The 24,551-nt window shown below is 43.3% G+C and overlaps 1 protein-coding gene across 3 annotated transcripts in view; it reads left to right on the forward strand.

Annotated features, from left to right (window-relative positions):
• The window catches only part of nmbr (neuromedin B receptor), a 39,204-nt gene that overhangs the window by 11,138 nt on the left and 3,515 nt on the right, over positions 1-24,551 (forward strand). For 2 of the 3 annotated variants that reach the window (XM_072580109.1, XM_072580107.1), the window contains exons 1-2: positions 4,697-4,758; positions 12,648-12,996. In XM_072580109.1, coding sequence (XP_072436210.1) covers positions 12,670-12,996 — 327 coding nt within the window. In that variant the 5' untranslated portion in view covers positions 4,697-4,758; positions 12,648-12,669. Of the gene's footprint in view, positions 1-4,696; positions 4,759-12,647; positions 12,997-24,551 lie in introns of those variants that run through there. The other variant, XM_072580108.1, reaches the window with a different exon arrangement.

Below are 24,551 nucleotides of genomic sequence, written 5' to 3' on the forward strand. Positions count from 1 at the left end.
CAGAGTTCTGTCCTAAGTCTGACCACCTTCATCAAGGACCTTTTACCCTGTCATATGGTCAGATATGGGGATGTTTACCAATGACCGCACGGTGATCAGAATTTGTGACTCCTCAGATACTGAAGAAAGTCAGCTCCAAATACAGAAATACCTGGGAAACATCCAGGCTTGGGCTTGCAGTTGACTTATACATTTCTACTATACAAGTGCTGGGTGATGACCACCTCCAACAAAAAAGACTCCAACCATCACCCCTTGACATTCAATGATATTATCATTGCTGAACTATCAACATCCTGGAGTTGCTATTGAATTGAAACTGAATTGGTATATCATATAACTAAAGATATTATAAGGGGAGGTCAGAGGCTAGGAATCCTGCAGTGAGTAGCTCACCTCCTGACTCCCTAAACCTTGCCCACCATCTACAAGGCACAAGTCAGGAGTATGATGGAATACTCCCCACTTGACTGGATGGGTGCAGCTCCAATAACACTCAAGAAACTAGACACCACCCGGGAAAAAATAGCCCATTTTCATGACCCCCATCCACCAACCTAAGTAATCACATCCTCTACCACCGATGCACAGTGACAACATTGTGTACTAAATATGATGTGGGCTGCAGGAACTCATCAAGGGTCCTTCAAGAGCACTTCTCAAACCCACAACCTCTACCGTCTAGGAGAACAAAAGAATAATTACACCAGACGGATTGCATTGGCTCAAGAATTAGTTCACCATCTTCCCAAGGAACTTCTGAATGCTGATGAGGGATGAGCAATAGCTGGCCATCTCAGCAATATCTACAATACAGACAGACCATTAAACATCTAATTAGTACCATAGACTGTTTATAATTACCATAGCTTTGACTTCCTTCTTTATGAATTTCTAGCTCCAAATATCAATATGACAGGTCATTTACAAATGACTGTAATGTGTGGACCAGTGCAGAAACTGGTTACATCAGTTACAGTCTGTCGTCATTTTAATCACTGGGGCATGAGACCACTTTCAGACCAAATCTGCATTGCCAGAGACATAGATTCCATAGTAAAAACTGCAAAAGGTAAGGACAGAATATATCAAGGAATGTGTGTATAACCCGGTCCATTTTTGCAAACACGCAACTTGAGAAGATGGAAACACACGCACGCACAGAAATAGTTGCTCACTAGAGATAACCACAGCAAAATAAGAACACTCTTCTGTCTTCACTTTGGAATATTAGGAAATTTGAGAACACTCCTAGAATCCCATTTGGAACATGGATGCAACTTTTCTCCCAGTGGATCATCTCAGAGTATACCTCCATCTCCTGTTTCCCAGCAACACCGCCTATTGTCATGTCAATCCTCACCTTAGCTCCGATTCCACAGCAAACAAGTGAATTAAATCCCAATTACGTTTTATAAATTTCTGTGTCTGATCCTCTGTAACAATCTTTTCAAATTATGCAGGTTAATGGAACAGAGAAGTACATTGAGCCCTCTGATTTATTTGCCTCTTATTTTAATGTCTGTCTTGTGCAAAATCTAAACTGCTTTTAATAAAACCAGAGAGTGCAGGAATTGCACAGTAAGTCCATTAGTGCTGGGTTAGGTACAGAACCAATTCTGATAAAGGGGCTTATATGTTGATATAATTGAAACATTAATCTGTTGTTTCCCATTTTGATGCTTGGCATGCTGAGTACAGTCAGCATTTTCTCTCTGGATTTTAGATACCCAGAATCTGTGGATTATTAAAATTAAATCAGTCTCATTTGTGATTTAGTCTAATAGAATATGAATAATTTAGCCTCCATTTCCTCATTATTAAATTGTATCACACTAACAATTTTTATAAGGTTACAGCACAGAACACAAGGCATTGATGCAGCTTGCACGGGTCGGAAATAAAAATGGGATTTAGTTTCAAACATTCATGAGTTGCGGAGCCCATCCCAAGTTATGGGTGCCACAGTGGCTCAGTGGTTAGCAATGCTGCCTCATGGGACCCAGGTTCAATTCCAGCCTCAGGTGACTGTCTGTGTGGAGTTTGTATATCCTTCCTATGCCTGTGTGAGTTTACTCTGGGTACTATGGTTTCTTCCCAGAGTTGAAAAGTGTGTTGCTGGAAAAGCGCAGCAGGTCAAGGAGCAGGAGAATTGACATTTTGGGCATAAGCCCTTCTTCAGGAATGAGGAGGGTCAATCTTCCCAGAGTTCAGAGATGTGCAGGTTAGGTAGACTGGCCATGCTAAATTGCCCTTGGCATCCACACCAGATAGGTTAGCCATGGGAACAGGGATAGGAAAAGGGCTTAGTCTGGGTGGAATGCTCTTTGGAAGGTCAATGTGGATCAAATGGCCTACTTCCACACTGTAGAGATTCTAATTGCCCCCTTGAGAAGATTATGGTGAGCTGCCCATCTTGAACATTTGCAGTCCATGGCAGCTAGTGACACTCACAGTGCTGTCAGCAAGTTCCTGAATTTTGACTCAATGACAAATGAAAGAATGACGATACAGATCCAAGTTAGGATGCTGCGTGACTTGGAAGGGAAATTGTAGCTGGTGACACATTCGAGCATCAGCTGCCCCCAACTTTCCAGGAGGTAGAGGTCACGGGTTTGAAATCCACTGCCAAAATACACTTGGTGAGTCACTGCAGTGCATCTTTGTCAATGGTGCTGCCACTAACTCATTACCTGTAGATGATAGATAGGTTTTGGTGAGTCAGGAGCTAAGTTACTCAGTGCAGAATTTATGTCTTTATTGCCATGGTATTTATGTGGCTGGTCCAGCTCAGGTTTGGTCCATGGTAACCCCAGGTTGTTGGCAATGATGGATTCAGTTATTGTAATGCCATTGAATGTCATGGGGAAATGGATATATTCTCTCTCATTGGCAATACTCAATGCCTGACATTTGTGTGCTGCCAATTTTATTTGCCACTGAAGAGCCCAAGTCTGGACGATGTCCATATCTTCATGCATATGGGCACAGACTGGAAGTGCTCAGTGAGTTAGACAGAATCTACAGTGAGAGAAACAGAGATTGGGATAATGGCAGGATGTAACCAGTAGTGCCCCACAAAGATCTGTGTTAGGGTCACAATTATTCACTTTATTTATTAACCACTTGAATAATGAAATAAAAAGTCATAACTTGAAATTTAGTAATGACACAAAGTTAGGGGCATTGCAGACAATGTCAATGATTTATAAATTTATAAATGATGTATACATTTATAAATGATGTATAAACTTACAAAAGGTTATTGGTTGACTAAGTGAATAGGCAAAACTGTGGTAAATGGGGTTCAGGTGTAACTAAGTGTGAGATTATCTGTTTTGAACCGAAAAACGGTCAATCAGGGTACTTTCTAAATGATGCGAAGTTAAACATTGTGGCTGTCAAAAGAGACTTGGGCATTCTGGTGCTTGGGGTGGCACGGTGGCTCAGTGGTTAGTATTGCTGCCTCAAAGCACAGGGACCTTGGGTTCAGTTCGAGCCTTGGTTGATCAGCTGTGTGGAGTTTGTACATTGTTCCTGTATCTGTGTGGGTTCCCTCTCACAGGAAATCACTGGCCAGTCAATCCAATCTCAATGGTGGGGAGCTATTGGAAGCAACTCTGAGGAACAGAATTAATCTGCATTTAGAGAGGCAGGGATTAGTTAAGAACAGTCAGGGTAGTTCTGTTAAAGGAAGGTCATGAGAGACCAACTTGATTGAATTTTTCAAAAAGGTCAGTTACAGGTACAGATCTGTTTGACTAAACGTACTTTACTGGGACTGAGGTAGGTGGGATTTAATGTGATTACTGTAGATATTATAATTAATGTATACAATAGTTTCAGAGAATCCAAGGGACACAGAGAACCCTCAATGGAGACAGGTCCATCCCTCAAAGCTCCACACAATGCCACTATAGTCCAAAGGAATCAAGCAGTTAATGTAACCACAAGATTGTAAGAAATCAGCTCTGGAATATTTCTAGGCAGCTGCATGTTGATTTTAAATTATTAAATGAGGTTCCAATCCAAAATTAATCATGCATTTATAAAAGCCTCAGTCAGTGACCTCAGTTATAATTTAGTAACCAATTAATACTAAATCATATGACACAGCAGTGGTCATTTTACTATTTGAATCTCTGTGTGACCCTGTCTATGTTTCTATCTGCTAATTGGTTGTTAGTTTATTGTATTTACAACAGGTGCTAGAATTTGACTAGTGTCAGAAATCTTTGATTTGTTATTGTTATGCATTAATATGAAGAATGAGAATAAGCATTCATTTATCTGATTATGCAAGTGTTGTTTATTCATTTTTGGGATGTGGGTGTTGCTGGTTGGGTCAGCCCCTGTTGTCCCTCCCTAGTTGCCCCTGAGAAGGTGATGGTGAGCTGCCCTCCTTAACCACTACAGTCCATTTGATATATGTACATCAACAAGGCAGAAAGGTGACATTTCCCCTCCCCCCACCTTGTCTCAGTCCAACCCTCGAACTCAGCACGACCTTCCTAACCTGCAATTTTCTTTCTGACCTCTCCGCCCCCACCCCCACTCCGGCCTATCACCCTCACCTTAACCTCCTTCCACCTATTGCATTTCCAACGCCCCTCCCCCAAGTCCCTCCTCCCTACCTTTTATCTTAGCCTGCTGGACACACTTTCCTCATTCTTGAAGAAGGGCTAATGCAGAAACGTCGGTTCTCCTGCTCCTTGGATGCTGCGCTTTTCCAGCAACACATTTTCAGCTATTTACATGGTGAGTCCAGTTCAGTTTCTGGTTAATGATAACTCCAGGATGTTGATACTGGGGCATTATGCTGGCTTCTGAAGGAGATATTGATGCAGCCCCACATTGATTTTTCTTCATTATCCTTTTAGGGTCACAGAATCCCTACAGTGTGGTGGCAGGCCATTCAGCCCACTAAGTCCACACCAATCCTCTGAACAGCATCCCACCCAGTCCCAAAATCCCCCCCTCCAACCCTCGTAACCCTGCATTATCTACCTAACCTGCACATCCCTGGGCACTATAGCTCAGACAATTCATGTAACTTGCACAGCTTTGGACTGGAGGAAGAAACCAGACAGACATGGGGAGAATGGGCAAACTCCACACAGAAAGTCACCTGAATTTGGAATTGACCCTGGGTACCTCATGTTGTGAGGCAGCATTGCTAACAACTAAGCCAGTGTGCTGACGTTTCAAGTCAGAATGTTGTCATTGACTCTGATTCCACTCCACTTGAGGTGACCCTAAGCACAATAACTGGTTGCACCAAAATTTAAGCCTTCCATAAGACATTGTCCATTTGCCAAATATTTTCAATCTGTGGCATCTGTTGCCTTCACTTCCTACCCAGAAAAACACTCCATCATTATTTAATTCATCAAAGCCCTCCAGCAATATGAGCATCTCTATTAAATCTTCTCTTTGCTCTCAGGAAGACTTCCCCAGCTTCTCCAGTCTCTCCTGCCTACTGACACCCGTCACCATAGGTAGAATATTCTAGTATATTCCTTCCGCAAGAACCTACCTCACATGTGGTGACCAGAATTCGGCAGCTTTCCAAATAGATAAAATTGCCATTTTAACCTTCTGTTGCATAGCAACTACTATTGAGGAAGGTGCCCTCAGACACTGTATACACATTACATCATAAAACAAACAGTATACACCTCGGAGGGCTTTACACACTTGTGTTATGGAAGGTAAATCTTGGCTTAATGCAGAAGGCAGGCGGCTCATTCCTCTTCAAGCTGTTCCGTTTTCCTGATTACAACTGCTGTTCCAATGACCAATTTAACTAACTGCAGGCAGCAAATCGAAATATAAATCATTGGCAAATTGTACCGCAATGTTTGGGCAGGAGATAATTTTAATTACCCTGCATCAACCATCTACTTGACTCTGTTGGGGGCAACACATCAACTTTACTCCAGGAAAGCTCAGCTTACTAAATACATACTTATTAAATACTTGATTGTTTGGACTTCATTAACATTTGAAAATTTGTAAACAGAATGAGATTCTCTGAGGAAATATCAATAATTCAGAGGGTCCCGATCTTGGCTTAAGGAGGGAAAAGTTATATAAATTGAGAAACAGATAGATAGGTCCAAACCTGGGATATCAAAGGGCTGTAGTGTATATGAAGAAGATTGAATACTATCCCCCCCCTCAAAGGGCAACTAGAATTGTGCAATAAATAGGCAAAAGTGAGGACTGCAGATGCTGGAAATCAGAGTCTAGATTAGAGTGGTGCTGGAAAAGTACAGCAGGTCAGGCAGCATCCGAGGAGCAGGAAAATCGACGTTTCGGGCAAAAGCCCTTCATCAGGAATGAGGCAGAGAGCCTCAGGGGTGGAGAGATAAATGGGAGAGGGGTGGGGCTGGGGAGAAGGTAGCAAAGAGTACAATAGATGGATGGGGGTGGGGATGAAGGTGGTAGGTCGGAGAGGAGGGTGGAGCGAATAGGTGGGAAGGGTGGTTGGCAGGTGGGACAGGTCATGAGGATGGTGCTGAGCTGGAAGGTTGGAACTGGGGTAAGGTGGGGGAAGGGGAAATGAGGAAACTGGTGTAGTCCACATTGATGCCCTGGGGTTGAAGTGTTCCGAGGCAGAATCTGAGGCGTTCTTCCTCTAGGCTTCGGGTCGTGAGGGAGCAGCGGTGCAATAAATACCCAATTGTAGCCCAGAACAAAATATAAGCTTGCAGAAGGGGAGGCTCAGGGAGATAAGAAATAGATTAGAATTGCAGGTGAAATAAACAAGCTAGAAATCTAAGAGAAATCAAGATGGGGGGTTTCCTTGTGGTGCGGTAGTAGTGCCCCTATCTGTGAACCAGGAGCTATGGGTTTACATCCCACCTGCTCCAAAGGTGTCTCTGAACAGGTTGATCATAAAATGTCAAGAGACGTCAAGGATGATGAAAAATTGATCCCACCAAGCCTTGTCATTCAGGAACAAAAGCAAAGCATTGTAGATGTTGGGGAATCTGAAATAAAACCCCAAAATGCTCAAAACAGTGAGTTGTCCTGCTCCCTTTGTGAAGTGAGAAGAGCAGTCAAAGACCTGTCACAGGAAAGTTCTGGTCACGGACTTGAAGTTAAATCTATTGTTGCCCTCCACCATTGCTACCTGACCCATTGACTGAATCCCACAACTTTTGCTTTTATTTGTTTTCGTAGTGGTTTGGCTCTTCCATTCCAATACGTCGATTCTCCTGTTCTTTGGATGCTGCCTGACCTGCTGCGCTTTTCCAGCAACACATTTTCAGCTCTTCCATTCCAATACCCAATCATGTTTTGTAAGATCCAGGACTCTCCTTCCTGTTTGGCAGATTGTTTCATTGTTTCCAAAATTATTGGTCAGAGTATTGAGTACAGGAGTTGGGAGGTCATGTTGCGGCTGTACAGGACACTGGTTAGGCAACTTTTGGATTACTGTGTGCATTCTGGTCTCCCTGCTATAGGAAGGCTATTGTGAAACTTGAAAGGGTTCAGAAAGGATTTCCAAGGATTGTTGCCAGGGTTGGAAGGTTTGACCCATAGGAAGAGGCTGAAAAGGTTCGAGCTGTTTTCCTTGCAGCATCAAGAGGCTGAGGGGTGACCTCATTGAGGTTTATAAAATCATGAGGGGCATGGATAGGGTAAATAGACAAGGTCTTTTCCCTGGGATGGGGGAGTCCAAAACTAGAGAGCATAGGTTTAGGGTGAGAGGGGAAAGATATAAAAGGGACATAAGGGACAACAGTTTTCATGCAGAGAGTGGTGTGTGTGTGCAATCAGCTGCTAGACGAAATGTAACTGTTACATTTAAAAGGCATCTGGATGAGTATTTGAGTAGGAAGTGTTTAGAGCAATATGGGCCAAGTGCTGCTAAATGGGACTAAGTTAGGTTGGAATTTCTGGTCCTGATGAAGAGCTTATGCTCAAAACATCAACTTTCCTGCTCCTCGGATACTGCCTGACTGGCTGTGCTTTTCCAGCGCAACACTTTCTGACTAGGATATCTGGTTGGTATGGATGAGATGGACAAAATGGTCTGTTTCCATGTCTTACATCTCTATGACCATGAATCTATGCAAAACAATTTTTCACTGTTACAGTACTGAGCTGTTATGTTTTCTGTTTGTATGCAATGTGGGAAGCATACTGAGTTTTGGTTTCAGCTCAATTAGGATGCAATGAGCACAGAGGATGATATGTTTGTTACTTAGGAGGAGCAAGAGAGTGAGTTCAATGGAATCTTGAATAGAATTTGCAAGAATAGTTAGAAAGAAGGATATGAGGGACAGATTGCATTGCAGAGTATGCCAGTGGGAAGCTACCAGACTGGTTTTGACTTCAGTATTTGAGTGACCCTCACACAATGGGGTGAGAGGGAATTAACTATCACTCTGATGTTAGTGAAACCAAGAATCCTCAGCACATACAATCAGGTGACTGGCCATAGGCCTGATACTAGACTAGTTTATAAACCTGTGTCCTTTTATTCTGTGCTTCCTACATTGCCATGTTGACTGCACTTCTGAGACATTTCATAGAAATACTTCAGCACAAAGGAGAGCCATTTAATCTGACAAACCCCTGTTAGCTCTGTTCATGGGCAACATCATTGGACACAGACTGCAATGCTGAGATTTCCTTGCAACCCTGCAGTTTCTTTCCATTTTATATCCCTATCCAATTGTTTTTGGAAAGTAATGATTGAATCTGCCTCTACCACACTTCCGGATAGTGCAATCCACAGTTTAGTCACTCACTGCAACAAAAAGGTTTGGTCTCATATTATCTATATTGCCAATCAGTTTCACAGCATCCTTCCTATATCAGGGAGACCAGAATTTCACACAAGAGTAGCCTAACCAGTATCCTGTACAGCTGCTACATGACCTCCCAAATCCTATACTAATGTTCTTGAGCCTGGTGCTAATGGGAGTGGCTTTAGATTAGATTAGATTAGATTAGATTACTTACAGTGTGGAAACAGGCCCTTCGGCCCAACAAGTCCACACCGCCCCGCCGAAGCGTAACCCACCCATACCCCTACATCGACATCTACCCCTACCTAACACTACGGGCAATTTAGCATGGCCAATTCACCTGACCTGCACATCTTTGGACTGTGGGAGGAAACTGGAGCACCCGGAGGAAACCCACGCAGACACGGGGAGAATGTGCAAACTCCACACAGTCAGTCGCCTGAGGCGGGAATTGAACCCGGGTCTCTGGCGCTGTGAGACAGCAGTGCTAACCACTGTGCCACCGTGCCGCTTGTCTCAGACTAACCTGTTGAGACCCCTCACGATCTTCTAGGAGAAAGTGAGGACTGTGGAACCCCTCACGATCTTGCCTATAAAGGGTGGCACGGTGGCTCAGTGGCTAGCACTGCTGCCTCTCAGCACCAGGGACCTGGGTTTAATTCCACCCCCAGGTGACTACTTGTGTGGAGTTTGCACATTCTCCCCATGTCTGTGGTTTCCTCTGGATAGTCTGGTTTTCTCTCACAGTCAAAAAATGTGTAGGTTAGATGGGTTGGCCATGCCAAATGGTCCAGAGATGTGAAAACTAGGTGGATTAGCCATGAGAAATGCAGAGTTGCAGGGATAGATCTGTGTGCGATGCTTTTTGGAGGGTTGATGTGGGCTGAAATGCCTCCTTCCTCACTGTAGGTAATCTATGATTCTATTAAAGACATGTCCTTTATCCATCAAAGGTTAAACTTGAAGAATAAGAAAGTGAAATAACCTTACAAAAGAAGGTGATTTCATTCCCATTAAAACCTATTTTATATTCAGTGAGAAAGGAGGAAATGTTGAAAGCTTAATATTTGAGAGGCTTGGAAGTGGAAAAGCGTTGAGATCAAAGGCCCTAATCTGATTACTTGATTCACTGATACTTTTAAAGGACCTAAAAATATGACATGAAAGCTGCTGAATATACTTCAGACATGGACTAACCACGTTCAGTGTAGAACTTTCCCAAGTGATGATCACTGACACTATGTGGCATTTGCCACCTCTACTAACACTAAAGGTGCCATTGTTACTCACAGCTCATGGACTGCAATGGTTTGAGAAGGCAGCTCACTACCACTTCTCGAGGTGCAATTCGAGATGGACAATGCATGCTGACCCAGCCAGTGAAGCCCATTTCCCATAAGAGAATATTTTAAAATATCTTCGATGACCATGGGGCTGCTGTTTCATTAGAAAGGGGCAACTAGCATTGGTTTAACCTGAGGGACACCATGGCTCAGACGAGGGGAGAGATTGAGAAAGAGAATACTTTGCAGTAACCTCAGTAGGTGTAAGAATTCAGCCCCTTCGTCTACAATGCAAACCCGGCTGTTCATCTAACTATCCGAGCAAACCCTCTCGCTGTCTCTGCCAGTCAATGGTACTAGGTAAGGGCTGTTTGATGTGATCTGTAATCACCAATTCTCCTTTGTCTTTGCTTTGACTTTGGCCTGTCTAATGATAATTGGATGAGGATCCACTACTATACAATATTGACAGAAGAGACTGTCCTTAGGTAACAGGAATGTTTGTTGCATGATGATAGCAATGAGTACAACTACATCTGGTATGATGTATAATGACTAGGACTCTCAGGGAGCTGGCCCCAGTTTCTTTTTCCCCTTTATTCATTCACAGAATGAGGTCATCACTAACTAGACAGTATTTATGACCCATCCCTAATTGCTCAGAGGGAAGTTAAGAGTCAACCACATTGCCACATGTAGGACAGACCAGGTAAGGATGGCAGATTCCTTCCCTTAAAGGACCTTAGTGAACCAGATGGGACTTCCATGACAATTAGTATGGTCATCATTAGATTCTTAATTCCAGATACTTATTGAATTCAAACTCCACAATCTGCCGTGGTGGGATTTGAACATTATCTGGATCTCTAGATTAACTGCCCAGTGATAATACCACTAGGTCATCGCCTCCCATATCCCCAGATGTATCAGCTCCCTCTGAAAGTTCCAGTGGAACTCCTTGGCTCCACCTACAGACTATGTGTGAGAATGGATGGAGTGATTGTTAAATGAACATTCAGAACTCGAACCTTATGCAACATTCAATGCTTTTACGGGTCCATCAGAAATGTATAACTTGGTTGCCAAGTCTGGCTGAACATATTTCTGGAGGTTACATCCACATGAAGTCTTATTTCTGTCTGGCCCTCCCGATTAAAGTGAAATTTTAACTCATCGCTCATATTTTTGGAACCGATAAACAAAAGAAAAATCAAAGAAATTAAGAAATCATTCCTTATTTTATTGACACAGCCTTGCTTGCAGCAATGACTGGGAAATGAATCTTTAATTCTTGGAAACTCCAAAACAAGGGCAATGCTATTAGAGAAAGGATAATGGAACAGAAGGATGTGCAGATTAGGTGAGGTGAGGTGATGTGGGAGAGGCTCATGTAGAGCAATAAACACCAGTGTGTGCAGTGACCAGCTTTTGCATTGTAAAACCTAGGTTACATCATTTCAAATTATCAAAGTCTCTGAGGTTATAGACAGAGACAAGTTATTCCCATTGTAGGGAATCTAAAATGGAGGATCAGAAATATATAATTGTCATCAATAAGTTCAAACTAACATTAGGGTCATAGTGTGTTAGACCATGGAAACAGACACCTTGAGCCAACTTGTCCATGATGACCAGATATCCTAAATTAATCTAGTCCCATTTGCCAGCACTTGGCCCATATCCCTCTAAACCCTTCCTATTCCTATACCTATCCAGATGCCTTTTAAATGTTGCAATTGTACCAGCCTCCACAGCTTCCTCTGGCAGCTCATTCTATACATGTACCATCCTCTGTGTTAAAAAAGTTGCATCATGGTCCCTTGTAAATCTTCCCCCTCTCACCCTAAACCTATGACCTCTAGTTTTGGACTCATCCACCCCAGGGAAAAGACCTTATCTATTTACCCTATCCATGCCCCTCATGATTTTATAAACCTCTATAAGGTCACCCCTTAGCCTCTGATGCTCCAGAGAAAACAGCCCCAGCCTATTTAGTCTCTCCATACAGCTCAAACCCTCCAACCCTGGCAACATCCTTTTAAATCTTTTCTGAACCCTTTCAAGGGTTCACAACATCCTTCCTGTAGCAGGGAGACAAGAATTAAATGCAGTATTTCAAAAGTGGACTAACCAATGTCTTGTATTCTTTGGGAAATCTACCATCCTTTCCCAACCTTCCCTTTGGTGACAGCAGATGTAGAGCAGTGTGATTGCCTCTTAACTACCCTCTGAAATAGCCAAGCAAGACACACAGTCTCATGGAACTTAAGGATGGGCCACAAATGTTGGTCCTGACAGTGGCAGTTACATCTCATGGTGGAATGAGGGAAAAGGCCTTTGGAGGAAATCTATTTATTCAGAGAGTGTCAAGAGTGTGCAAACAGCTATCACAAAGGGTAGTTGAGGTGAATTGCATAGACCTGGAGAAATTGTACGAACAGGAAAGTAAAAGAAATGGAAAAAATACGTTGGCAAATAAGGCAAAATAATGTTGGAGAAGGGCCATCTGAATGGCGCGGACCTGTTGGGCTGAATAGTCTGCCCCATACTGTAAATTCTTTGACTAAAGTCAACATTTGTACACTTATTGCTGCTGCAGGTACAAGGCCATCGTAAACCCCATGGACATTCAAGCGTCCAGTGCAGTCTTTCACACGTGCCTCAAGGCGGTCACCATCTGGATGATCTCCATGTTCCTGGCCATCCCGGAGGCAGTTTACTCTCAGGTGGTGCAGCATCACAATGGGGAGAATGAAAGCTTCAGTGCTTGTGTCCCATACCCTCTCTCTGACAAACTACACGCAAAAATCCACTCGGTGATGATATTCCTGGTGTACTACCTCATCCCCCTCGGTATAATCAGCATCTACTACTTCCACATCGCTCAGAGCTTAATCAAGAGTGCACATGACATGCCTGGAGAAAGCAGCGAACATGTCAGGCGACAGGTAGGTTATTATAGACCACCACTACCTGTCACTGAACCGTTTATGAACATTACAGGGGACAACCAAGACCCAGTTGGGCATTGGTGCTATTAAAAACATACAAAATAGGAGCTGGAGCAGGAGTAGGCCATTCAGCCCTTTGATCAATCATTCTATACAACCATGTTTGATCATCCAACTCAGTGTCCTTGCAGTAATTGGAGGCATATCACTGGATTAGTAATCCCAGCATTCCATACGTGCAAGATCGTAACATATAGGAGCAGATATAGGCCATTTGGTCCATCTAGTTTCCTCCGCCATTCGATCTTAGCTGTTATGCTTCTTAACCCTAACTTATTTCCTTCTGTCATAACCTTTGATCCCCTTACTAATCAAGGACTTAGCTGTCTCTGTCTTCAATGCACTCAATGAGCTACCAGAGGAAATGGTGGGGGCTGATACAATAACAACATTTTAAAGGCATCTGGATGACTATATGAATAGGAGGTTTAGAGAGATATGGGTCAAATGCTGGCAAATAGGACAAGATTAGGTTAGGATATCTGGTCAGCTTGGATGAGTAGGACCAAAGGGTCTGTTTCCATGCTGTACATTTCTATGATTCTGAGTGTCTACCATGCCTCAGAGACTGTCACTCCCTCCTTTGGGTCGGAAAGGGTGAAGTCCCATTCCAGAAATTTGAACACACAATCCAGGCCTGCAGTCTCAGTGCAGTGCTGAGGGGGAACTGCACTGTTGGAGGTACCAAACTTCCAACGTGGTGCTAAGTCTAACCTCCTGGCTAATCTCAGTTGGACATGAAATGTCCCTTGCAGTGCATGAGGAGCAGTGGGGAGAGGCAACGCCTCCCTAATATTCACAGATCAGCCGAACATTACTAAACACTCCTGTTAGATTAGAAGCCAGAACCAGCATTCCTTGCTTAAAAATCAGGAGTCACGCATTTAAAACAGAGGTGAGATGAATTGTTTTCTCTCAATAAGTCTTTGGACTTGTTTTGTTGAGAAGCTGGAACCAGAGTCCTGTTTAAGGCAAAGATAGATGAATTCTTGTCAAGCAAGAGGTTGAAAGGTGAACAGGGGTAATTGGGAATGTTCATTTGAGGCTACAGTCAGACCAGCCTGGATGTTATTGAACAGCAGAGCCAGCTTGAGGGGCTGAATAGCCTAATCCTACTCCTATTTTGTCTGGCTGTGAAGTGCCTGGTCATTTTATCTTATTGCCATTTGTGGTGTCTTGCGGGGTGAAAAATGAATTTCTAGTCTGACAACAGTGACCACGTTTCACAAGAGGGCACAGTGATTCTATGTTTCTAAGCACTGCATTGACTGTTAGATACAGGCTACGATTGTAAAAGATTTCATGAAAACTTAACATGTCCAATAAAATGATGTGATGAAATTGTCACTCAATCCAAAGGCCTTAAGACTGTTAAAAAATACAACCTTAGACGAATTTCATCTTCAGGCAGATCTGAACTAAAATAAAAATATAGCTGTATAAACCACTAACCTTGGGCTATTACTCCATCCAGTGCGGAAATAAGGTATTCGAATCAATTCTTTCAATACCAACTTGCTAATAAGGGTTGGTTTATTTGGTTTTACCGAGCACATGGGTTTTTAACAGGGATAGATCGAAGCCAAAGTACTTGCTAATCATGTGATTGTAAAACGCAAAAAGGAACTTGTTGCAAAAAAATTTAATCTCTGAACTGGAGAATGCACCACTGTTTAAAAACACGTACTACTTTAAATTGAACATTCTACTCCAGAAAATAGAAGCGTGAATTATAAAACAATTTGTCTTCATTCATCTCTGGAGATATTACAGAGTCAGGAAATCAACCTGTTTGTCTATCCCTCACTGGGCTGATTCTTCATCTATCTGGATTATCATCATGGCTGTCTGAGGAAACACCACGAAACACGTGGACAATGTCATTTTAGACTGAGAGATAGGCAGCAAGTCTCAGTCAGGGGAACCAGTTGTGTGCAGTAGGGTTTCTGGGTCATTTGATGGGGCAGATGATGTGGTGGAACAAGCTTGGGGTTTCCACTGGGGTGGAACTTTGTCATTATACCAGTGAAGGTGCCAGCAATTACTGTCTTCCCCAGACTGTTAACCCCAAGAGAGGTGAGGTCAAACCCTGAGGTCCACAATGAGCTATGGGAATAGGTGATCAACAATGTATTGGAAGTGAGACATGTGGAAATACAAAGAGGTATAGGAAGGGAATTGGAATGTTAGGATCGAGAATGATGAAAGTACTTTGGATGAGGAGTGTGGGGTGATGAAGTTAAAGTGGAAGGAATGGGGAAAATATTGCAGGTTCACTGGAGGGTGCAGAGAATGTTGCAAGGGGTAGATGTTGGCGTTGAAGGTGAGGCCATTAGAGGATATAAAAATGAAGATAAGAATGGTAAAACTGAGGAAATGCTGGACTGGGAGCCAATATGGTGAACTGTAAGCCCTGGTACTGTCTTCCTGGTCATCAGGAACATCCTTCCTATGTTTACCTTGTCCAGTCCTGTTAGAACTTTACAGGTTTGTATGAGTTTTATATCTGGATGGATTTTGTCATGAGCTTGGATATGGGAAGAGGGGGGAGTTTAAGTTTATGACAGGTCAAGAAGAGGAGGCTGTCCAGAAGAAAGTTGGAAAAGTTAAATCCACTGGCAGCAAATGCACTTGAACATGGCAGCCTTGGAGGCACAAATGTTGAGTTGCTTGTGGAATTTGGTTACTCCTGATGTAGTTGAATATTTCTGCCCTCTAACGTTTCCTTCCTCCCTTTATAGAATTTCCAGTGAGAAGCGACTCTGTAAATTTCTCCAGCTTGCTCTCTGGTTGACCTGCTATGTTAGGGTTGTCCATTACCATCTGGCTGGAGGCCCTGAGAAGAGAACATTGAAGGGTTTTGTTGAGATAAACTGGAACAGTGTTTGGGAGTGTGTCTGAGGAAATGTCCAGTCCACAAGCTGCCCATGATTCTCGTTATCGAAAGGACAGATTGAGGCAAACAGCACAGTTACATTTATAGAGAAGCTAGACAAATACTGGAGGGACAGAAGAATCAAAGTTTATGCTGTTAGGGTGAAGACGGGTGGGGATAAACATAGAAATGTCGGAATATAGGATATAGGAGCTAGAGTAGGCCATTGGGCCCCTCAAGCCTGCTCCCCCATTTGATATGATCATGACTGATCATCAAACTCAGTACCCTGTTCCTGCTTTCTCCCCATACCCTTTAATCCCTTTAGCCCTAAGAACTGTTTCTAACTCCTTCTTGAAAACATTTAATGTTTTAGCCTCAACAACTTTGTGTGAGTGAGAATTCCACAGGCTCAACACTCTCTAAGTGAAGACATTGCTTCTCATCTCAGTCTTAAATGGCCTATCCCATATCCTTAGACTGATAGGTCTTGCTGGTCATCAGAAACATCCTTCCTATGTTTACCATGTCTGGTCCTGTTAGAACTTTATAGGTTTATATGAGACTCTGCCCCCCTCAATGTTCTATACTGCAGAATATTGGCATTGACCTCTTGGACACAGTATCACATTGATGTAATAACATACCAGCTTGGCGTTGAGGGCATATCCAAGCTGAGATCCTGACCTATTGTCAAAGTTGCTCTACAAGATGTCAGCATTATTTTTGTTGATTTGTTCATGTGATGTAGCTGTCACTGGTTGGGCTAGCATTTAATGCCCAACCCTATTTGGTTTGGTGAAGGGGGTGGTGATCTGCCTTGAACTGTTATATTCCATGGGCTGTAGGTGTACCCTCAATGCTGTGAGAAAGGATGTTCCAGGATTTTGACGATACATTTCCAAGTCAGAATAGTGAGTGCTTTGGAAGGGGACTTGTAGCTGGTGGTATTCCCACCTATCTGCTGCCTTTGACATTCAAGATGATAGAGATCACAAATTAGGAAGGTGCTGCCTGAGTAGGTTTGGTGAGTTCCTGCAGTCAAACTTGTAGATGGTATACACCGCAGCCACTTTCTGCATGGAGTCTGCATGTTCTCCCTGTGTCTGCGTGGGTTTCCTCTGAGTGCTCCACTTTCCTCACACAGTCAACAGACGTGCAGGACAGATGGAGTGGCCATGGGAAATTCAGAGTTGCAGGTCTGGGTGGGATGCTCTTCGGAGGGTCAGTGTGGACACGTTGGGCCAAATGGCCTGCTCCCACACTGTCAGGATCCTACGATCTTATGACTGTGTGTCAGCAGACAAGGGAGCGAATATCGAAGATGACATGAGGTGGAAAGTTAAAAATCACACAACATCAGGTTATCGTCCAACAGGTTTATTTGGAAGCACTAGCTTTCAGAGCGCTGCTCCTTCATCAGGCATCACAACCACCGGCATCTCCAAACCATGAAGTGGAAAGCATTTCACAATGCATTGTACTATTAATATATGCAAAAGCTTTGCAATGTAAATGGATCCTCACTTTCCCTTCTCTCTTTAGAATGCCTTTATATCTATATTTGTGCTTGTGTACGGATTAGCCAAGTACACACTTCTGAACTGGCAGCTTCTGATTAAACTGAATCCCACCATGTGACAGCCCCATTACTGTCTATTTCAAAGCTCTGGGGGCAGATGGAGCTTTAACGGGGGAGTTAGACATTGAAAATATTGACCTGGAGCATGAATTAATCAAGAAGAAAAGCTTGATGGGATTTTCGAAAGCCAGCTGTGTCTTGAGGGAGCACTGTTCAGTGTAAAACATATCTGAGCTGTTTCTACTGTGGATAAAATCATTTGTATTCAGAGATTTAAGCATCTTTATCGCTACATTTCTGGCTTAGAGCTTTTGTATCAGTGTACCTTTCTGTTGGACGGCTGCAATAACACAGGCATGGGAGCACAGTGGTTACATTGCTGGAGTAACAGTTCAGAGGACTGGACCAGTGACCTGGAGCCTTCAGTAAATAATCCAGTCACAGAAGCTGGGGAATGTGAAACCAATGCTGAATTGAATCTGGAATTTAAAAATTCACAATCAGTAATGGTAACCTGGGTTTACTGGATTACCATGATCACCAGTCTGGTTCATCAAGACCTTTTAAGGGAGGAAATCTGCCATCTTTACCTAGTTGAGAGGTAAAGGGGCTGTAGTTTTGCTAGCCCCTTTTGAGAGACGACTGGTGCTGGTTTAACCCGAGGGTCACTGTGCCTCAGGCGAGGAGAGAGGTTGAGAAGGAGAGTTCTTCATGGTGACCTCAGCCAATGTGGGAATTGAACACATGGTGAAGCTTCACAATACAACCCAGCCAACTGAACTAAAAACAGGGAGGTTTGGCTAAAACAATATAAAGCATAAATCAGACCACACCTCAGATATTGTAAATAGTTTTGGGCTTCTTATCTGAAGATAAAAATAGACATTGGGAGTAGTCCACAAAAGGTTCCTGGGGTTAGTCTGTGATCCATCACAGGTTAAACTGTGATGGGTCAGGGCCAAAGAGGACTGTCTGAGGAGATGTTGTGGAGATTTGGCCTTTACTCATGAACATTTAGATGATAAAGAGGCAAACTTATTGAAACAGGTAAGATTCTTAGTTTGTTAAATTCAAGTCTAGACTTCAGAAGCTTTTAACTTGTTTAATTGAAAGATGAGTGCTCATTCTGGAGATTGGATTGAGCTTTACTAGAAAAGCAAAGGAGGATGAGAACAAAGCCTCCAGTCAGCCTGTGATTGGAATGAAGGACTAAAACAACAAATGGATGAGGTCGCACAGTTACAAAAGCAATATATTGCAAATGTGGAATCTCTGAATCGAGCAGACAGAATGCTGGAAATCCTGGGAGCAGCCACACAGGGAGAAGCAACATTAAAATTTCAGGTCAATGACCATTCATCCAAAGGTAGAAATGTCAAAGTCGAGAAGTAGCGGGATAGGATGAGGAAGCAAATTATAGAGTGATTAATGACAGTGAGGATGACAGGAAGTATGAAATAATAAACTGTGATGGGTCAGGGCCAAAGAGGATCAGTAACGAGGGTTCATGCACTAAACACTGTGCTGATGTACTGGCATCTGCCTCTGGAATGCACTTTATATATACATATACATGGTTACTAAAGTTGTTCGGTTCTGTACAGTAATATCTGAAGCAAACAAACAAGCATTGGAGTTTGATTCTATCCAACAAACAAACCAAAGGCATCTCTTACTTGTGCCAGTTGATGCACTGCTGCACACAGTCTTTGGAGGTTAGCACAGTGGAAAATAACATTCGAAGGAGCATTGGCGGTGTTCAAGCATCAGGGAACACAGTGTCAGTTACATTTGATTAAAATGAGGAGCAATTCCTTCACTCAGAGACTGGTCTTTTGGAATTCTCTACTCCCAGATGATTACGGAAGCTGGGTGCACTCACTACAAATTTCTGGAGATGGCTTACATCAAGGTGCAATGGAAATAGTGCTGGAAAGTGGCATTCAGGTGATGCTCACGCAGGATCTAGAACGACAGGCTCGATGGGCTGAATGGCCGATGCCTGGTTCTGTGCACTCAAGGAGGTGAAACTGGTTGAATGGGGAACAGTCGCAGTGCAAAAGTAACAACAAGAGTCAAAACCAAGCCAGATAAAAGAAAGAGAAACAATATGGAGAGTGAGATTATAGTTTAAAATGATTAGACTTCAGCTTGAGTCCGGATGTTGCACTGTTGTTGTGTATGTGCGCTGGTCACCTGATTCTTCTTTCTTTCTGCAATGGTTTGTGCAATCGTAGTGAGGCTAAAGTCAGCCTCAAGGAAGATTCTGAACTGCATTCTAACTGTGGCTGAGAGTGTGATTGATGCAGGATAGGTTCAGGTTAAGCAGTGTAAAAACAATGACTGCAGATGCTGAAAACCAAATAATGGATTAGTGGTGCTGGAAGAGCACAGCAGTTCAGGCAGCATCCAACGAGCAGCGAAATCGACGTTTCGGGCAAAAGCCCTTCATCAGGAATAAAGGCAGTGAGCCTGAAGCATGGAGAGACTGGGCGCCTCCTAGCAGAGCGCTTTAGGGAACATCTCCGAGACACCCGCACCAATCAACCAAACCGCCCCGTGGCCCAACATTTCAACTCCCCCTCCCACTCTGCCGAGGACATGGAGGTCCTGGGCCTCCTTGACCGCCGCTCCCTCACCACCAGACGCCTGGAGGAAGAACGCCTCATCTTCCGCCTCAGAACACTTCAACCCCAGGGCATCAATGTGGACTTCAACAGCTTCCTCATTTCCCTTTCCCCCACCTCATCCTAGTTTCAAACTTCCAGCTCAGTTACTGTCTCCTTGACTTGTCCGACCTGCCTATCTTCTTTTCCACCTATCCACTCCACCCTCTCCTCCTTGACCTATCACCTTCATCTCCTCCCCCACTCACCCATTGTACTCTATGCTACTCTCTCCCCACCCCCACCCTCCTCTAGCTTATCTCTCCATGCTTCAGGCTCACTGCCTTTATTCCTGATAAAGGGTTTTTGCCCGAAACGTCGATTTCGCTGCTCGTTGGATGCTGCCTGAACTGCTGTGCTCTTCCAGCACCACTAATCCAGTATCAGGTTAAGCAGTGCCTGATGTCTGGTGGTTGCCAGTAGATTCTGGAGCTGCAGCCCACTGTAAACATCATAAACCAATTGATTTGATATATAGGAATGGAGAAAGAGGCTGCATTCTAGTAAATAAATCATCCAGAACAAATCTCCATGTTCCAGCAGAACAGGAGTGGTGTGCATTAACTTGGATTTCCATACCAGAGATCAGTAGGGCTCCTGGTATTTAACTGGGCAGACGTTACTGACAGTAATGGCATTGTGCCATAACAGCTATGGCACCATGATAAATAGTGTCATTGCTATTGTTAGGAAATGGTGGATGGAAAGGACAAATATTTTGCTTCTGTCATCACTATAGAGGATGCAAAAACATTCTAGCAATGGCTGTAAGTTAGGAGGTAGAAAGGAGAGAGGGATTTGGTCAAATTACAATCATGGTGGCCGTGATGCCGAGGAAACTGATGGAACTGTGGGCAATTAAATCCCTGGGTCCAGACAAACATCACTCTTGGGTCTTAGAAGAGGTTGCTAATAATGCATTGATGCTACTTTTCTCAAAAGTCGCTACATTCAGGACAGGTTCCATCAGATTGGAAAGTAGGAAATAGAACATTTCCAGTCAAGAAGGGAGACAGTAAACAGGAAACTATAGGTCAGTTAACTTGACATGGGTTGTGGGGAATATGTTTGAATTGATTATTAAAGAGAGTGTAACTGGACACTTTGAAAAACTCAAGGTGATCAGGAGGAGTCAATATGGTTTTGTAAAAGGAAAGTCACATTTATCCAATTAATCAGATTTTTTAAAAATAGTAATGTGTGTTGCAGATAAAGGAAATCTTGCAAATGCACTTCACTTGGATTTCAAGAAGGCATTTAATAAGGTGCCACATCAAAGGTTATTGAAGAAAATAAAAGCTGATAGTGGATGGGTGCAGCATCCTAACATAGAAAGAAGATTGGCTGGCTGGTAGAAAACTGAGTATGGGCAGTCCACATCTTGTGAACAGGTTGTGTTCTTGAGTGCATTTGTAGGCCGATTTGTACCCAAGTCAGAATGCAATGCAGGACAATATAAAGTAACTGTTCATAAGTACAGGAATATTCATAAGTTAAAATGACACCCCTGTATGGGATCATGTTTGTATGTATGAGCATTCAGAAGTTAGATGTTTGTAAGTTGGGAGCCCTGTATGCATAAAAGGATTTTTGCCTGATTGGCAGAATGCGTCAAATGGACTCAAGTTTTTTAAACTTGCCGTCAGTGATGTAGGTGAGGGTTTGGTTAGCACTGCTGCCTCACAGCGCCAGGGAATCAGGTACAATTCTACACTAGGATGACTGCCTGTGTAAAGTTTGCACATTCTCCCCGCATCTGTGTGGGTTGTCTCGGGTGCTCTGGTTTCCATCCACAGTCCAACAATGTGCATGTTAGGTGGATTGGCCATGCTAAATTGCTCCATGCTGTCCAGAGTTGTGCAGGCTGGGTGAGTTAGCCATGGGAAACGCAGGGTTACAATGATAGAGTGAGCCTGGATGGGATGTTCTTCAGTGGGTTGGTGCGGAGTCAATGGGCTGAATGGCCTATCTCCACATTGTAGGAATTCTAGAATTCTAAATTTTCAGATAAGATGGGGAGGAAAATACGTTGTGAAGAAAATGTAAGGAGTTCACAGATCGATTGAGTGAGTAAGTGGATATATTTCTGGCAGGTGGAGGGAGTATATGTTGCTGCCTCCATTTGGAACAAGAGATTTTCCCCTTTAATGCCAAAACAGTACTCAGGCTGTTTTCCTGATCGTATTGATGCGGCTTTGTCTATACTTCCATGACCTGCAGCGTTATTGTGTTTGCATAAATGTTGCCAACTGGGACCCAAAGGATTAGCAAGTTCAACACCCTCTTCAGAGAACTGAGATCAAAACCAAGGCTCACGCGGGACAAGCAGCACTGTTGAAGGTTCAGTTTTTAAAGGTGAGACATGAGATTAAAGTCTCAGGTGATGGAAAAGGTCTTAAGTTTTTTTTCAAAGGGAGAGTTCTCCCCCCAAATCTCCTGGGTCGATATTTATTTCTCAGCCAATACCCATGGCAGGAATAAAAGCAGGAAGTGCTGGAAACACGGGGGCAGCACAGTGGCAGCATCTGCTATCCTCTGGGCAATGGCCTGTTTTCATACTGGTCATGATCACAATTGGTGCCAGCATCCTCTTGAAGCTTGGGAGGCTACAGGGTCCGTGTGGGAGGGGAAAGCTTCTCCTTGGTCCAACAAGGAAGATCTCTCATGGTTAACTAGATCTAGTTTAGTGCCTGTTTGTGACTTGTTAGAGGTTACAATGATATGGTAGATGTTAGTACAGAGACTTTGAGGAAGATCAGATCTTGGGTCTCACTCCTTTGTGATTCTGAGCTGCTCACAAGTCTACATGACATCTTCATGGTGGGCGGGGCTTGTGGAATTCCTCTGTGTTAATCCTTTCAGACCCATCTCCAACACAACAGAGTTTACATTTCAGGTCAATGGCCATTCATATAAACTGACCAGACTTTAAGATCTAGCTGCTCTGGAACTGGTTACTGTGTCTAGTCACGCACTGCAGTGGCTGTTTGTTGAATCTTGCTTTACAGACATGGCTTGACATCCTTGCTATAGTACAATGATCACTGTAATTGAGAAGGACCCTGTTGGCTGGAGATGGTGATTGAGATGCCCTGAGACTATTGAGTGAACGCCATTTTTTTGAATGCAGGTTTAAACATGAAATCTTAATTAGCTGGTGATGGCACTGAAATAATCTCTTCAGCGATGTCAACCCTGTGGTGATCTGAGGAATAAGCTCCTGAGTTCTGGCCTTGCTGAATTTCTTTGTGAATCACACATTCTGATTCCAAATCCTTAATTATATTCAACGCTGGATGGTGTTTGTTGGGAATGCCTGCATGCTGGTTTTTTTAAACTTCCTTCGATGTTTCTTCCTCCTGGATTGGAGAACTGCACCTGAGAATCTATGTCTGAATTTGCAAAGGGGTGTGTTTATGGGCTGATACTATACTGGAATAGTTAATTAGCAATAGGCACTGTATCTATTATTCGGTTAAGTTTTCCAATAGCTAAGTTATTCTAAATTCATCTTTCTTTTGCTTACATTTCACCTACAGAGTTTAAATAAATTGTGTCTTGCTGAACATCGAGCAGTCTGATCAGTCGCAGCACTTCACATTTGCCTGTAAATAAGAAAAGGTTAGGGTCTGGGCTACCTTCATAAAATATTTTCAGGGGGTTTGGCTTGGTCCAAATTACTTTGCACCCTCTTCCTGCCATCATTCATCTATGGCTGCACCCCTCATTGATCTGATGTTTCAGGTGAGTGTAATGTTGGCCTCCCAGCGGCACTGCCATGAAATAGAACTCCTGAACTCTGACTGACCAGCAGCTTTGAGGGGACAGAATCCCCACTGCCTTTATGGTCTTTAGTCCCAGCTGAAGACCCACCGTTAAATGTTAAATGCCCCGATTGGCACAAGATATACTTGGTCTTCCCATAAAATAGCTACAAGGGGATTTCACCAGCTCGCGGGAATACTTTGCCCTGCATTTTCTGCAATGTTCAGCTCTGGGAACTAAACATGCAATCCATAAGACCACAGGAAACAGGAAGAGGAATCCGTTGTTTGGCCCTTACAGCCTGTTCCCTCATTCAAGAGAATCGTGGTTCATGAGGTACATGGGAAAGTAAGAATGAAAAAGAGCCTGATATTGATAACACACACAGAAATGTACATACACACGTAGACACAGACACACATATATATAGACACACACACAGACACACGTGCACAGAATCAGACATACTCAGACACATACACACACAGAGACACGTATGCACATAGACACATAAACACACATGCACAGACACATACTCAGACACATATACACACAGACACAAACACATGCACACACACACACACAGGCACACATTGACATACAC

Source organism: Chiloscyllium punctatum, chromosome 11, assembly GCF_047496795.1.
Source record: "Chiloscyllium punctatum isolate Juve2018m chromosome 11, sChiPun1.3, whole genome shotgun sequence".
In the NCBI taxonomy this organism is placed as follows: Eukaryota; Metazoa; Chordata; class Chondrichthyes; order Orectolobiformes; family Hemiscylliidae; genus Chiloscyllium; species Chiloscyllium punctatum.